Source organism: Gallinula chloropus (assembly GCF_964237585.1).
Source record: "Gallinula chloropus genome assembly, chromosome: 1".
NCBI lineage: Eukaryota > Metazoa > Chordata > Aves > Gruiformes > Rallidae > Gallinula > Gallinula chloropus.
In genome coordinates, this window is record NC_140085.1 from 148,996,991 (window position 1) to 149,011,193 (window position 14,203).

General features: G+C 41.3%; 1 protein-coding gene across 1 annotated transcript in view; it reads left to right on the forward strand.

The window, feature by feature from the left end:
• Positions 1-1,764: 1,764 nt before the first annotated feature.
• Positions 1,765-14,203, forward strand: part of GRTP1 (growth hormone regulated TBC protein 1) — a 35,646-nt gene continuing 23,207 nt past the window's right edge. Inside the window, exons 1-2 of the mRNA XM_084265180.1 lie at positions 1,765-1,813; positions 7,775-7,933. Coding sequence (XP_084121306.1) covers positions 7,828-7,933 — 106 coding nt within the window. The 5' untranslated portion in view covers positions 1,765-1,813; positions 7,775-7,827. The remainder of the gene's footprint in view (positions 1,814-7,774; positions 7,934-14,203) is intronic.

The following is a 14,203-nucleotide window of genomic DNA, read 5'->3' on the forward strand; positions in this document are numbered from 1 at the left end:
GCTTCCACCTGGGCTCCCCAGGGCGAGTCTGGAGCGCTGGGTGGGGGAGACGAGCCGAGCCGGGAGCGGTGCCTCGCAGCGCCGTGCAGGGAATTGGGGTTTTTCGGTGGTCTCTGCCGGTGCCTTGCCGGGAAACGCGAAGGACTGAGGCAGAGAGGAGCCGCGCCGGAGGGCGGATTTAGAGCCGTTTAGCGCGGGGAGAGAGACGTGTTTCTCCCAGAGCGCTTGGGCTCTGAGGGGGCTGCGGCAGGTAACGGCCGGGGGCGGCAGGGGGCCGGCGGGAAATGGGGCCCCCTCTCCCCCGTGGAAAGGCCGGCCCCCTCCCTGAGGCACAGCCGCGGCGCAGGCCGGCGGGCTGTGAGCGTGAGGGCACCTCGGAGTGCTGGTAAAACCTGGGCTGCCGGGGGGGGCAGGTTAGGGAAGGTAACTTCCTTAAAAACCGAACTTCCCGGCTCGTTCTTTTCCCTTTCTACCTCGGGAACGGAGTTGAGCGTGAAATTAATCTGTGCTTGCAGCCTGGAGAGTCGCAGTCATAAGTACTGGATGTGTTTTCGTGGAGGTGTGGGAGGATTTTTGGAGCGTTTCTCACGTTCTCTGGCTTCAGAGAGACCTGCTGGGGGTGGTGGTGGTACTCTTACACCTTCGTGTTTTGTGTCAGATTGGAGGAGTATGTGAATACAGAGGTGACTCTTCTAACTGCCGGTTAGGTAATACCGATTTGAGGTCTGAATATGAAAACGTTCCTCTTCTGATTCACACTTTATTACCCGTGACGTTCCCGTGAGCCGGAGTTTACCCAGGGTTGTGCTGGTGTCGCTCTGTGGGCAAACTCCTTCTCTGTGAAGGAAATGGGCATTGGGTTTGGAAGTTGAGCCTCTGTGTCTCAAACTTTCCTTTGTGGACAGACCCCTCTGCCTGTTCAACTCCTATGAATGAGTGCTCTGCACTCGGGTGAAAATTGGCAGGTATAAAATGTCCTGGGGGAAGCTGCCATAAATCTCACTTAGCACGGTGACTTGACGTGTCAAGCAAAACCAGAATCAGACTCGTGGTCCAGAAAGTCCATCAGTGCCATGCTGACTGGGATGGAGTGATGTAACACTAAGAAATTGTTAAAGATAATAAAGAAAGTATTTTTGATGCTACATATGAAAAAGGTAGATTGACAAAGATCTGTGGGTTTTTTTCCAATCTGTACACATTCATTAAGATAACTTCAGAAATCACCCATTTAAAAAAGTAATCTTTGTAAATTGCTACACTTTTTGTTGTAATTTTTCAGTGCAGAACTGTGTGGAGAGGGAGTTCAGCTGTGGTATATCTTTATATTTTTCAACTGTTTTCCTGTATTGTGGAGAAAAAGATGTTGCAGACTTCAGTGTGGTTATAATTTGGACCAACTTTGCACAATCTGAAAACTCCATACCTCCAAAAGTAGTGAAATCTGAACCATGCACTGCTCAGTCAGTTTTACAATTCCTTTACCTAAACACCTTTGATAACACTGGATCAAGCGTAACAGTTTTGTTTGGGAGGAGGGAGTTTTAAGCTGCTTTTAGAAATAGCAATTTGAAGCTATTTCAAGCATACTTGAATCTTTTTTTCCCCAGTTGTAGATATGTAGAAATATTTGTACAATAATCCTTTATTTTATTTTGTAGAGTTGATCCATATGGGTTTGAAAGGCCAGACGACTTTGATTATGCATCCTATGAAGCATTCTTTTCCAGATATCTAGTGGTACTCACTAGAAGAGCAATAAAATGGTCCAAGCTCTTAAAGGGGAAAAACAGCATACAGAAGAGCTTAAAAGGTAAGTTCTTTATCTATTAATAGGTAAGAGTGCATTATGATGAAACTCATAAATTGTATTAAGTTGTTTTGTATTTTTGAATGTTAAATCCTATTTTTGTCTTCAAATGGAGAACAGTAGTATAAGCAGTAAATATACATAAGTAAGTATGCTGTCGTTAAGGGGGGATCATGGATTTCAGTTAAAGCTTACAAAGGAGCAATCCTTCTTTGGCATATGCTGTAATGCCTTATTACCTCTGTAACCCAGAGATTGTGGCCACTGGCACTTCAAGATGCAGTTTTACAGCTGTTTGTTATATTGCACTCTGCTCTGTGCTCTCTTTAAGTGACATTATAGAGAAGATGCTGTCCTGAACCCCAGGGGTCGGGATGTTAGGGCTCTTAGTTGCTGACTCTTTGATAGTTTTTTAGATACCTGAGATTTTTTTTATCTCTCCTTCTGTAAAATGGTGCTCACTTCATAGCTAAAAAGTGTGTACTGAGAACCGATGTTAAATGCCTTATGAAATGAAGAAAATGAAATTAATGCAGGAGCTAATGCACCATTGGATAAAATGCCAATAGCACTTAATGGCCAGGTCAAAAAGCAAGACCTAGTAGTGTTTTATCTTCCAGGAGAGACAGGGAGAAATAAATGGAGGATGTCAGAAGGTGACTGGGAATCATCAGGCACTGATTGTAACATAGCTGAATATTTATAACTCTACCTCAGGTTCAGACTCTGACCCCTTGTTCTGGTGGTTTTGTTGTTTTGGGTGGGGTTTTGTTGTGTTGGCTTTTTTTCTTGGCACCAAGAGCGTGATGGCAACTACAGAGACATTTTAAGTATAACAGTGTATTTAGTGTTCACATCTGTTTTATGCTTGAGGAATCCCAGAAAGTGTAAAACTTGAATATAGTGATAACTGTGCAGTATTTTGAATTGGTGAGGATTTTGAGATTCTACAGGATTTGAGATTCTTCTACTTACTGTGGAAAAGTAATACTGGGTTTTGCTTCCTTTCCTTCTCTTCCAATGTGTGAACTGTGACAGGGATAGCCTTTAGGAATTTCTGTGAGCTTGTTAGATTTCTCTTCCCTTATGTTCCATGTTCCAGCACTGTAGCCACAGAGAGCTGATGTGATACAGGCAGCGTGAACGCCTTTGGTCTTATTTTGGAGCCAAAACTTTTGACCAGATCTCTTGACTTGTCCACCAGGCTTCAGTACTGAAGGGCATGCTGCCCCACTACCCATGTAACAGAAATTACAATTAGTGTAATTTTTAATAATTTCTAGCTGGCTACTGTTGGTGAAAAATGAAATACTGTAAATCCACCAAGCAGACACAAGCAACAGCTCTTAACTGCAGCAAGCCCTTGCAAGCCGGTGCATCGTCTTTGACTCTTGCTCAAGCTACTTGCATTTGTGGACCATGCATTCTCATGTATATATGTAGTTCTAAGCAGAGTGACTGGAATAAATGATGTTGAGAATATATAGTCTGAGTGTAAATTCAGAATCGTTACAATAACCCTTCTTCATTGTCCTCAATGGACTCACCTTCTAAGTCACATGACAGATTAACTTGTGCAATTATTGATTTTTAAATGCATCCCTTCTAATATCAGTATTATGATTGAAACCTGTGGCATAACTGTCCAGAGTGATGTAAGTGGTTGTTTTGAGGTGTACTTTATCCTGCAAGATGATCCTGTAATGATTTCCTTGCAGGCAGGCAGAACAGAAGGTCTGCCTGGTGATACACTGAATTTCCCTGGACCTGACTTCATTGCTTTGAAGCATTGCTCAGGAGCTGCTTATTCTCATTAACTTCCCCTCCCAAATGCAATAGCTGTCCCTGTGAACCCATATCCTTATTCTGAGTTCTGCTGGGGCCTTTTCAAAATGCATCCTGCTGTGAGTAGATGGGAGAGAAGCATTGTATGTGTGATACATCAGTCGCTCTGTTAGCCACGTGTGTCTCTACACATAGAGAAGCTCGTAATTCCTCTCTGGGTGAACAGGAAGGAGGAGTGATGGCTTGTGTTAATTTTCCAGTTTGGAAATGTGGCTTGCTCACATGCTACTGCGTTTGCCTCACATCCATGGTGGTATGTATGTGTACAGTTCTGTTCTGCTGTAAAGAAAAATAGACTACACTTTAACCACAGTAATTAAGCAGTGTATCCTGTTGTTCTGGATTATGGCCTTCCGGCAGGGCGGGTCATGGGAATTTTGGCTGGCAGTTTATTTTCTCATTCTCCTGTCTCTTCTTTTTTTTTTTTTTTTTTTGGTAGCTTTTGTAGCACTTAATTTTTCCCTGTACCCTTGTTACCCTCACTGTCTCCTCTGCACATATGAGTTTTCAATCTCTGTTCAGCCACTTGCCCCCCTCTTGCTTTCCGTCACTACTGAACTCTTAATTTTTGCTTTCCTCCATTCACATGGGATCAAAAGACAGCTTTCTTCTCTGGCTTGTTTACAAGGTGGGCAACAGACTGTCTGACATAATTAAGCCACTCTGGGCAATTCTCACTGAAAGCATTCTGTGTAAAAGAATTTGGCTCTAAGTGGATTAATCAAAACTGACCAGTAGTAGGAAGGTGCTTTCTAGTCTTTGAGGCTGATAAAATACAGTGAAAGGTGAAAGTAATGGGACCGAACAGTGGCTAGAACAGGAGTAGTTCTGTTTTCACACCAGGGTTTGGAGGATGGAAGGAGCATCTTAGAAAGTCAGTTTTGATGTCTGACTGTAACTTGAATGTTTACAGCACAGGTTTCTTTTGTTTCTTCTGTGATGTATTCATAAAACTTCCAGCTCCTTTTTGTATGCTGTTTTCAGCTCTTTTGAAGATTTTTTCCTCTAGGGTCCAGGTTGGTTTCTTCAGCATTCAACAGTAATTGTTAGTAACTGACAAAGCAACTGGAGAGTGGAGATGCATTTCAAAATCATGCTCTTCTAATATTTTTGATAGGATGATTTTTTTGTTTTAAATGGAGTTTTACTAGATCAATTTAGCCTCTGATGTAGAACGAAATGGTGTTAATGCAGGGAAAAAGTACATAAAGCTTTCTCTAGAAGCAAAAACCTGAAAAATTTTCATATTCCACCCTTAAACAGGGATAGCCAGGTTTAAAGTGTTTTAGTTATTTTTTTAAATCTTGTTACTATAAGCAATGCACAGTGTATTTAAAAATATAACTTTTCTGCATATTTTCTCTTGAAGTTACTATGGATGTTTATTAGCACTTCTAGATTACTACCCTATCACGCAAGGCAAATATATTCAGCGTGGCTATAAACATGTGTAAACTGGTAGTGGCCATCAGAGGTAATGGAACTTTTAAGACTGCTTTTATTTGCTTAAAAGTTGATGTTTCATACTTTGTTAATGCACAGAGGCAAAAACTTCACCTGAAGATATTTCTTTACTACATGTGTTTTAAAGCTTCAACTGCATCATGTACACTGTGATTGCCCTGGAAGCAAACCTGCCTGTGGATGCTCAAGGCTTGGTGGTATTCAGCAGTGCTACTGTTGAGATCAAGCCCTTGGTTTACAGTGGGAGTCAGATGTGTGACTGGGGACACGTGTACAATCCAGCTTCATCTGTGAAAGCTTCTTAAATGTTACAGGGGGTGGGGAAGAATACTGTGTGGGCTGTTGTTGTTGTGGGCTTTTTAGTTCCTGAGGATAATGTGGAAGATGGCCTATAGAAATAGGTGTCCTTGCCCACGGCAGGGGTTTGGAACTTGATCTTTAAGGTCCCTTCCAACCCTAAGCATTCTATGAAATAGAACACAGTTGTATAAAACAACACAGTTTTGTGTATAGAATATGACCTATGTAACTAATATATATATAAAACATTAAATTGTAACTGTCCTTACGTTCAAAACTACTTCCCTCCTTCTGTATGCTGGTGAGCAGATGCTGGCAAGGATGATAATGGTGTGAGGAAGAAAAGCAAGGGCCTTTCCACTCCTAAGGTAGCATGGAAGCTGGGATGGGTAGTCACTTGGGGCCATACAGGCCCCTGGCTGTCTATTACCATGAGAACGATGACACTGAGGGATAATGAGTGCATGCTGTACCGCAGGGCTGCTTTCCCCTTGTGCCAATGTCAAAGGCTTGTCCCTGCTTCTGTTAAATTTGATGTGGATGTTGGCTGTGCTCTCATAATTGACAGTTCCAGAAAAAAATACCATTGGAATTATACGTTAGAACATGATAATCTGGTAATTTAGCCAGTAAATTTGCTTCTGGAGACATTCACAGGCTCATTTGAACATCTTTTCGTTGTCCTAAATTGAACTGGTTCTTCATACTCATCCCTGCATTTGCTATGCCCATTTATATGATTTCTTTAGCATTAGAGTTCAAAATCTTGTAAAAAAGATGAAGTGGGGATTATTAAACAACCATGGAAACAAGTTAATTATTTCCAGTCTGTCTTAGAGACTGTTGTAGTTCAAGGTACTTTATAGCTGGAACGGTAGAGATTGTAACCCACAGTATAAATCCTCACTGTAAAGCTAAACAGAAACTGTATCCTGAAGGCCATATGTTTATTGCAAACATCAGGACAGGTGTGTCTCTTTGGGAGAAAGTAGCAGACTTTAGGTGGGTGGAATGCCCATTAGAGATGCACAGATCTCTCTTGATGCTGGGACAGCAACTTCAGCTCCTAAAGGACAGGCAGCTGCAATTAGGTGGAATGCATTTAGAAGGTGACTGGTGGGGTTGTTGTGAAACAAGGTTTTACTCAGCTGTTTTATTAAGGCCTTTAATTCAGGCAGCACTTATCTTGAGTTATAGGTCTTTGTGACTGGATAAGACCAGGTTAGGTAAAGATATTGTGTATGTGGGAAGAATAAAAGTCTCCACTCTGTCTGAGTGCAGTGGAATTTAGGAATGATAAATTGTTACTCTAATTGATACAGTCTCACCCATTTAGTAAGAAATGTCTGATTCCTTTTCCAATTTATTCTCCTTGGAAAAACCAAAAGGATTTAAAACATGTGACTATCTTACTGGGTCAGAAAGGGTAATGCTGATTCAGGATTCTGTACCAGTGAGCTACGTTGCCTCCTTATTAATATTTTTCATACCATTCCCAGGAGGAAGCTGCTTTGGCTGTCATTAGCCTGACGCTTCTTCCTGCAATCTTGCATCCTAATTATGTACGCTGAATCATCTGCTTTAAAAAAACCCAACCAACCCACAAAAAACCACCTCAAAACCCAAGCACACCCTGGTGATGAATATGATGCAGGAGATAAGAGCTACTTCAGAATTGAAAAGACTTCCCCAGTTATTCTAGGAAAAATCATCTGCTGCTAGCTCACCATCTCCAGCTCTTTCCGAGGCTCATTTAGACAGCAGCTGTGTATTTCATATATTTAATTTCTGCTGTGGTTTCAGTGGTGAGGTGCTAAGCTGCAATCCTAGAGTTATGTTAACATAGCCATTTATCCTAAAGCATAACCAAGCAAAGGAAAAGGGCTATCACATCACAGACATCAGTAATGTAGGGAAAGAAAAAGTCAGTGCTTGTCTGAAAGAAAAAGGACAAAGATCAAGGAGAAACTTTGCTGTTCATATCTCCGTTCAAAAAGGCAGGAAGAAGAGGAAAGGATTCAAAATCCTACTGGGGGAATAGAGGAAGGAGGAAAGCCTGGGGCTGGAGATCTGTGTGAAGAGTCAGAGTGGCAAGAATATAGGATTGAATCTAAAATATACTATGTAGCTGAGAAGGAAATGCTTATTCTAAATGTCAGCATAGGAGAGAAAGCATAATAATCTCTAATCAAGAGTTTTCCTATGACTACTTAGCTTTCTGTTGCTTGTTTCCTAAAGAAAATTGGAGTTGTGAGTTTTTTGTTTGGGTTTTGTGATTTGATTTTTTTTTCTAACTAATAATATCTTAGGAAAAAACAAAATACAATGACAAAAACCAAACTCCTTGTTTTGCAGTGAAGAGATATATCAGGAAAGGCATCCCTAATGAACACCGTGCATTGATCTGGATGATTGTGAGTGGGGCCCAAACCAACATGGAACAAAACCCTGGATATTACCACAGACTGCTTGAAGGAGAGAAGAATGACAAGCTGGTTGAAGCAATCAAAACAGGTTATTGTCTTGATAACACTGTTTATCTGCCCTGTGTCCTTAAATGTTAGAGATCAAGTTATGTCATGGAAAACGTAACATTTCTTTAGTAGTGGTTTAAGTGCCGAATTAACATGTAAATTCAATTAGCTATAAGCTCTTTAACAGCATAGGTCTCTCCAGGTTCATCACATGGTCAAAAGTATTAAGGAGGATTAGAAGTTATTTGGGAAGGAACAGAGAATAAACCAGAAAACATTATTATGTTGTCTCTTAAGTGATTGAGGAGTTACAACTTTCGAGCCATGAGATCTACGTTTGGGTCTGTTTCTCTTTACTGCTGCCCCAGTAGGACGCTGGAAGAGGAGCAGGGAGGCTTGAAGAAGTGTCTCTATGAGGCAGACAAAGTATGCTAGGATTTCAGCTGAGGAAAAGCTGCTTGTAGAGCTACATGAATTATGAATGGTGTAGAGAGGGTGTCTGGGGGGCAATTATTTGTATCTTGTAACATAAGAACCAAGGACGCTGAATGAAATGTGCCATGCTGCAGGCTGAGAGGAGCTATCACTGAATTGTGGCACTTGGTACTGGGGAGTGCTGCTGAGGCCAGGAGTATGAACTGGTTTGAAAAGGAACCTGACAAATTGAGGAGTGGAGAAATCCACTTGATGCATTAAATCCTAAACACTAGAAGTAAATCCCTCAAAGAAGGAAGGCATAGGAAGAGAAATACCCCTTCTCTGCTAATCCAGCTCCACATGCGCTGTCTGTGAATACTGATCAGTGGCCAATATTGGTGACAGGGTATTAGGCAGCCAGACCTTAGACTGCCCCCCTGTGTGTTTGAAAGAGGCAGTAGGGGAGGGCAAGCAAGTACAAGTTTGTAACTGCTGCTTGTTCTGAAACTTCTCACCCTGCTGCAGCAGAGTTTCTGTAGAGAAGTTGATGCTGGCTTAATTGCTTAATGAGTCAAGAGGTAGAGCTGTGCTCTGTACACAAGCACAACTGAGGTGGTTTTGTTAGAACAGTAGGTGCACTTGTCACCTTTTTCCTCTTGAAAAACTCAAGTTGAAGTTGCGGGTTTATGGGGTTTTGTTCATGTTGGATAATCATCTGAACACTGTTTCTCTTCTGCCTCTCCCCATAACAGCAGCACTGTGGACTTTTGGGACTACACGCCCTGAGTCAGGCATTTTGTAGCATAAACTTTCATGTTCTTACAAATATGAAGAGCAGCCAGAAATCTTCAGGCTCGTAATCCTGCCCAGAGCTAGAAACAATAAAGCTCTACCTTTGTGGCTATAGAGGGAGCTACTAAGATGACTTTCCAAAGGCAGCTTTGCTAAGGGCCCTAGAGAAGGTGCAAGCTGTATCCAGTCTAAGTACAGTTGCTGCAAGAGGAAGTTGCAAAGAATTTCTTTTCCAGTACTAGACATGAAGGATCGTATCATGACAGTAGGTGGCTTTTCACACAGGTTATATCATGATATAAAAATATTTGTGGGGAGGGAGGGTAAATAATGGAAGAAGATAAAGATCTACTTGTGAATTATGGAAGTTACTGCAGAAGAAAAAAACAAGCAAGGAGCAAGTGAGGGAAGGGATAAAGAAAAATGGGTTTGAGGGGTTTTTTGGAGGAAAAACAATAAAAAGAGAACTTTGGACTCCAAAGTGATTTATTTCCTTTCAAAAAGGAAGAAACAATGAGAACATAAGAGGAATGGAGTGAAGTATTCAAGGTGAATGGATATTTTGTGTTTAACAAACTTAGTGCTCCCGTTGACAGTGCAAATGTTATAGTGGGCTTTAGCTGAGGAGTGCTTCAGTGCCAGTTGTTGTGTGACAGTTTGTTTCTGCCTGTGCTGTTCTCCCATCACTGTAGTTGTTTTTAACACTAAACTGAAGTAAGATGTGGAATCTTGCTGCTGTTTGTTTTTCATGCCTGCGGTTTGCACAGTTTTCAGGCAGCTGAGCTGCATTCAGTCCTGCATCCAGCTGTAAAGTAACAGCCCATGATGATGTGGTTTAAAGAGAAAGAGCAGCAACCACACTTTCTATATTTTCCAGGGGGAGAGGGACAGGAGGACAAAGCTAACCAAAGAATTTATTTCAAATTCAATTTGAAATGTGTAAGAACCAATGTATCCTGTTTCTTTTATGTGCCTGGAAGTGCCAAACAATTTTCATGTAGGTTTGGAACTTATTTTCAATATAAAAATGTCTTTAGTGGGGTATAATCAGGTTAAAAAGTGCAGGTAGACTGTGTAGAGAAATGGCATAATCTTTAAAGAAAAATCTGGTTAGTAGTAGCAATAGAAGATTTTTCAGCTCAACCTAAACTGTCCTTTCACCATTCTTGCCCTTTAACTTGGTGACCGTTAACTGGTGGCTTCATCGATAATGCTGTTTTATATGACAATTCCTGTTTGAACATCCCTATTTTTTCTTTTTATTTTGAGAGAGAAATGCAAGAAATAGCAGATTTCTTGCTCTAAACACGAAAGTAAGAACTTAAAGACTGCAGGTCTCTGAAGTTTGATCTAAGTTTTCATGGCTTGGCTTATGAACACATTTAGAAGGGTATGCATTCCTACTGAACTTAGTTATTCATGCCCTATTATAGTAAACTTTAGTAGGACAAATGGTGCTGGCAGGATAAAATAGCTGTCCTAATCCAAAGGCTACATGCTGGTTGCAAAAAGAGGTTGAGGTGCAAGTTGATATAGCTTCCTTGCATTTAGCCCCCCACCTTAAGCCAGGCCATCCATTTTCAGAGTGAGACCTGTATCTGCAGGTCACCTTGTGTGCACATGCAGCCAATATCCACGTTTCCACTTCTGCATGTGATGAAGATGTGTAGGGACTGTGAAACGTGGGGTCTGGTGTTTTATCAGCCAGTCCCCTGAGCCCCTGCTTCACAGAATCACAGAGTCGTAGGGGTTGGAAGGGGCCTCGAGATCACTGGGTCCAACCCCACCTTGTGACTGCTGGTACTGGGATCTGGCTGTAGTTGTAGGATCTTAGTGTAGTTTATGATGGGTTCACAAAAGTAATTCAAACAACAGCTGTTGCCACTTCACTGGAGACAGTGAATATTTTACTGCTGAGACACTAATAAGCTTCTCTGAACCAGGCTAAACTGTTGGTGAAGGTTGGGGATTTTCATGTGAGGTTTTAGGGCATGTAACTGTGCAAGAGCAAGGGGAGCAGCAGTGCCAGCTCTTCCCTGTGGGAGAAGCTTTGTCAGGTCATATCCAAATGGCTTCCTCTGGTCTTGTGTCTATCAGAACAGCTAAAGGAAGAACCTGGAGTAAAGTGTGTAGTGATACTTCCTCAGAATGTTTTTTCCTAGTCTGCACTTATCTGTGGTTTGGGGAGTTCCTGAGTCATACACTGTACATTTGTAATTAGTACCACTGTATGGGAAAAACAAATCACCAAATATTGTGGTTGTTCCTTTTTTACATCCTTCACCTTGCTTATGATTTTTTGCTGTCTTGCTCATAAGCATCTCTCTTCAAATGAAGAAGCTCTAACCCACCTTGCTTTGTACGATGTGTGGTAGCTATTTCATACCTGTCATCTTCCTCTTTTCTATTCTTGTCTGCATGTCATCTCCAATTCTGACATCCTCTTTTGGAGATGAAAGGGGCTGGAATTTATGGAGATGCTTCTCAGACTTATACAGTGCGTAACATGCAACAAATCTGACCTTAACTTGAGAAAAAACAGACAACCCCAAAACCTCCAAAACAATTTCTAGTTCCAGGTGTGTCAGGGAAAAGCTTGAAGATGGGTCCTAAAACTGAAGTTGTAACAAATTTTAAATACCCTTTAAGTATATTGTTTCTACATTGTTATAGTTGTAACCCATGGCCTAACCTCATTATTCTGGAGGTTTGCAGTGGAGTATTTGAATGTGTGTACTTGGCAGTTGAGATGCATTTTTGTCCTGCTCTTTCCTAAGTCAAAAAACCCCTTAAGTTACCTGCCTGGAAGCTGTTGGGAGCAGAGGCAAGCTACAAATGTAGCAATAGCAAAGAAGTGACCAAAAGTGGAACAGAGAATATTAGTTACAAAACTACTTGTGTAATTTACTGTGTACTGTGCCTGGGAAGCTCTTGAGTCTGAAGGTAAGAACAGAAGAGATGGGATAACAAGGTTGCCTTGTGGGTGTCTGGCTTTTAAAGTACTGTCAGTGTGAAAGTGTTATAAAAGCATTAGTTTTCTGGACTAATGTCTTAAATCTCTTTTCTCTAGAAATAACATCAACAATTGTGATTCCAGGTACCCAAATAGACATCTGTTTTATAAACTGAGGCTAATGTGGCTTTCTGGCTATGTTTGTTTTACTGAATGAGAGGCAGAAATACTGCAGAAACAAGCTCATGGTTGCTGCACAGAGATCAATCCACAGAAGAGGAAAGCTGCTGGTTTTGTTTTACAGCACCATAACACATCCACCTCACAGCACTGAAAGATCATCTAAAAATAACATTGGGATTTAATCTGAATTTACTGCAAAGGAGTAGCTAGTCTTGTCTTTGTGGCTGCCTTCCTGGTCCTGTGCTCCTATACCTAGTTTGGTTACAGCCAGCAGGTGACACAGACACAAGATGGTCATTGTTTTGGGGTTTATCTAGCAGTATAAAGTTCTAATGTTAATTTCCCTGCTTGAAAACAATCCTGATGTACTCCAGCTTGCAGAAAAGGATCTGAGGCTGTGTTCCTTTGGATGCTAGCTCCTATGAAGGATGAAGTAGGTTAATGGATAGCAGGTCAGAGGGTAGGCTGTGTAGGGGGTGAGAAGGTGTTTGGACATCTCCTCTGAGAAAGGTGTAGTGAAGTGAGGGTAACTGTTCAAGTCAAATGAACAGCTCTCACCTGCTCCTGCCACTTGCCTCAAGTCATCTCTGGCTGTCATGTAATAAGGTAAAAGGTATCAGTGTGCACATTTGGGGAGCGGGCTGACTTCCCTCACCTTGCACTCAGAGGAGCATCAGAGCTGGAGGAAGAGGGAGAGCATGCAGGTGGAGCAGAAAGGGGAGGATGGAGGGGAAGCAGGACACCCTGCTCTTAGTGTGCTCAAGATATATATACTTATCTGACATAAGGCATCCTGTGAGGCCATGCCCCACAGGTTTTATTAAAGGTAAGGAATTATAGCTCTTTTATCTTGTTTTTGTTCCATACACCCACCTCCCCCAACTAAAATACCCTTATTTAAGATGGAGAAAAGTTTAAAATCCTTCTTAAAATTAGGGAAGACTTTCCTCAGTCCTTGTGGGGAAAAACATGTTCTGCAATCAGGAAGCAAATCAGAGCTCATTCTCTCAACTGCAGACCTTCCCTCTCTGTGAGATTAAAGATGAGCTCTGTTTGAGTAGTCCCTGCTCTGTATGTGATGGACTTTTCCTGCTTCACCCTCACCTTTATTCTCAACAGCTGGTAGGAAGTGCCATAACTGAAATGTCAGCATTAATCTTTCCTCTAACATCCAGCATATACTTCAATAAACAACAGCTTCTGATTATGCAAGTTCTGCACTGGCCATCCTACCAAGAAGAAACAAAATTATTTATCCTAGAACCACCTGGTTGTTGCTCAAGTCCTTTTAAAAGCTCTTTTTCCTTGTGTTTTTCTTTTCAGTCACGTGAGAGATGAAATATTTTCCTGCCCTCCCATTTCTGTAAATGATTTGTTCACTTTTTAAAAGGAAGGTTTAGTCTGATAACTTCTTAATGCTTGTGACTTTCATAACACTGATCATGATTTCAAGGGGCTTTCTTCCTTTTGTTGCTTACAGCTCAACTTTGTGTCGAAGCTGTAATAGACTTCTTCCTCTACACAGGAAAAACTGATAAAAAGTGATAACTCCTGGAACATAAATATCTCTACATAGTGCTGTTACTGATTTTTTTGTTTTTAACACAAGTTGTTGTTGTTATTAAAAAAATATGAACAGTCATTTTGGTTATATTTAATAACTCTGGGGTTTTGAAAAGCTTTGAAGTTACTTTTGGTTAGGATTTTTCTCCCCACCTTAAACTTCTCAAAATCAGATGTACAGATCTGGACTAGTGACCTTGGATTCCCTCTTTATGGAGCAAAGCAGGCCAAAAATTAACTATGCCTGTTTTTTTCCAACAACTAAAAGGAGTTTGGTGTGGCTAGCTCAAACTTGCATGTCTAATTTTTAGACCTTTGTAAGGAGAGACCAGTCCTACTTCTCATGTTTGGTCTGGAAGAAGTGAATGTTTTGAAATGTCAGTCCTTATTTGGTTTAGGGTT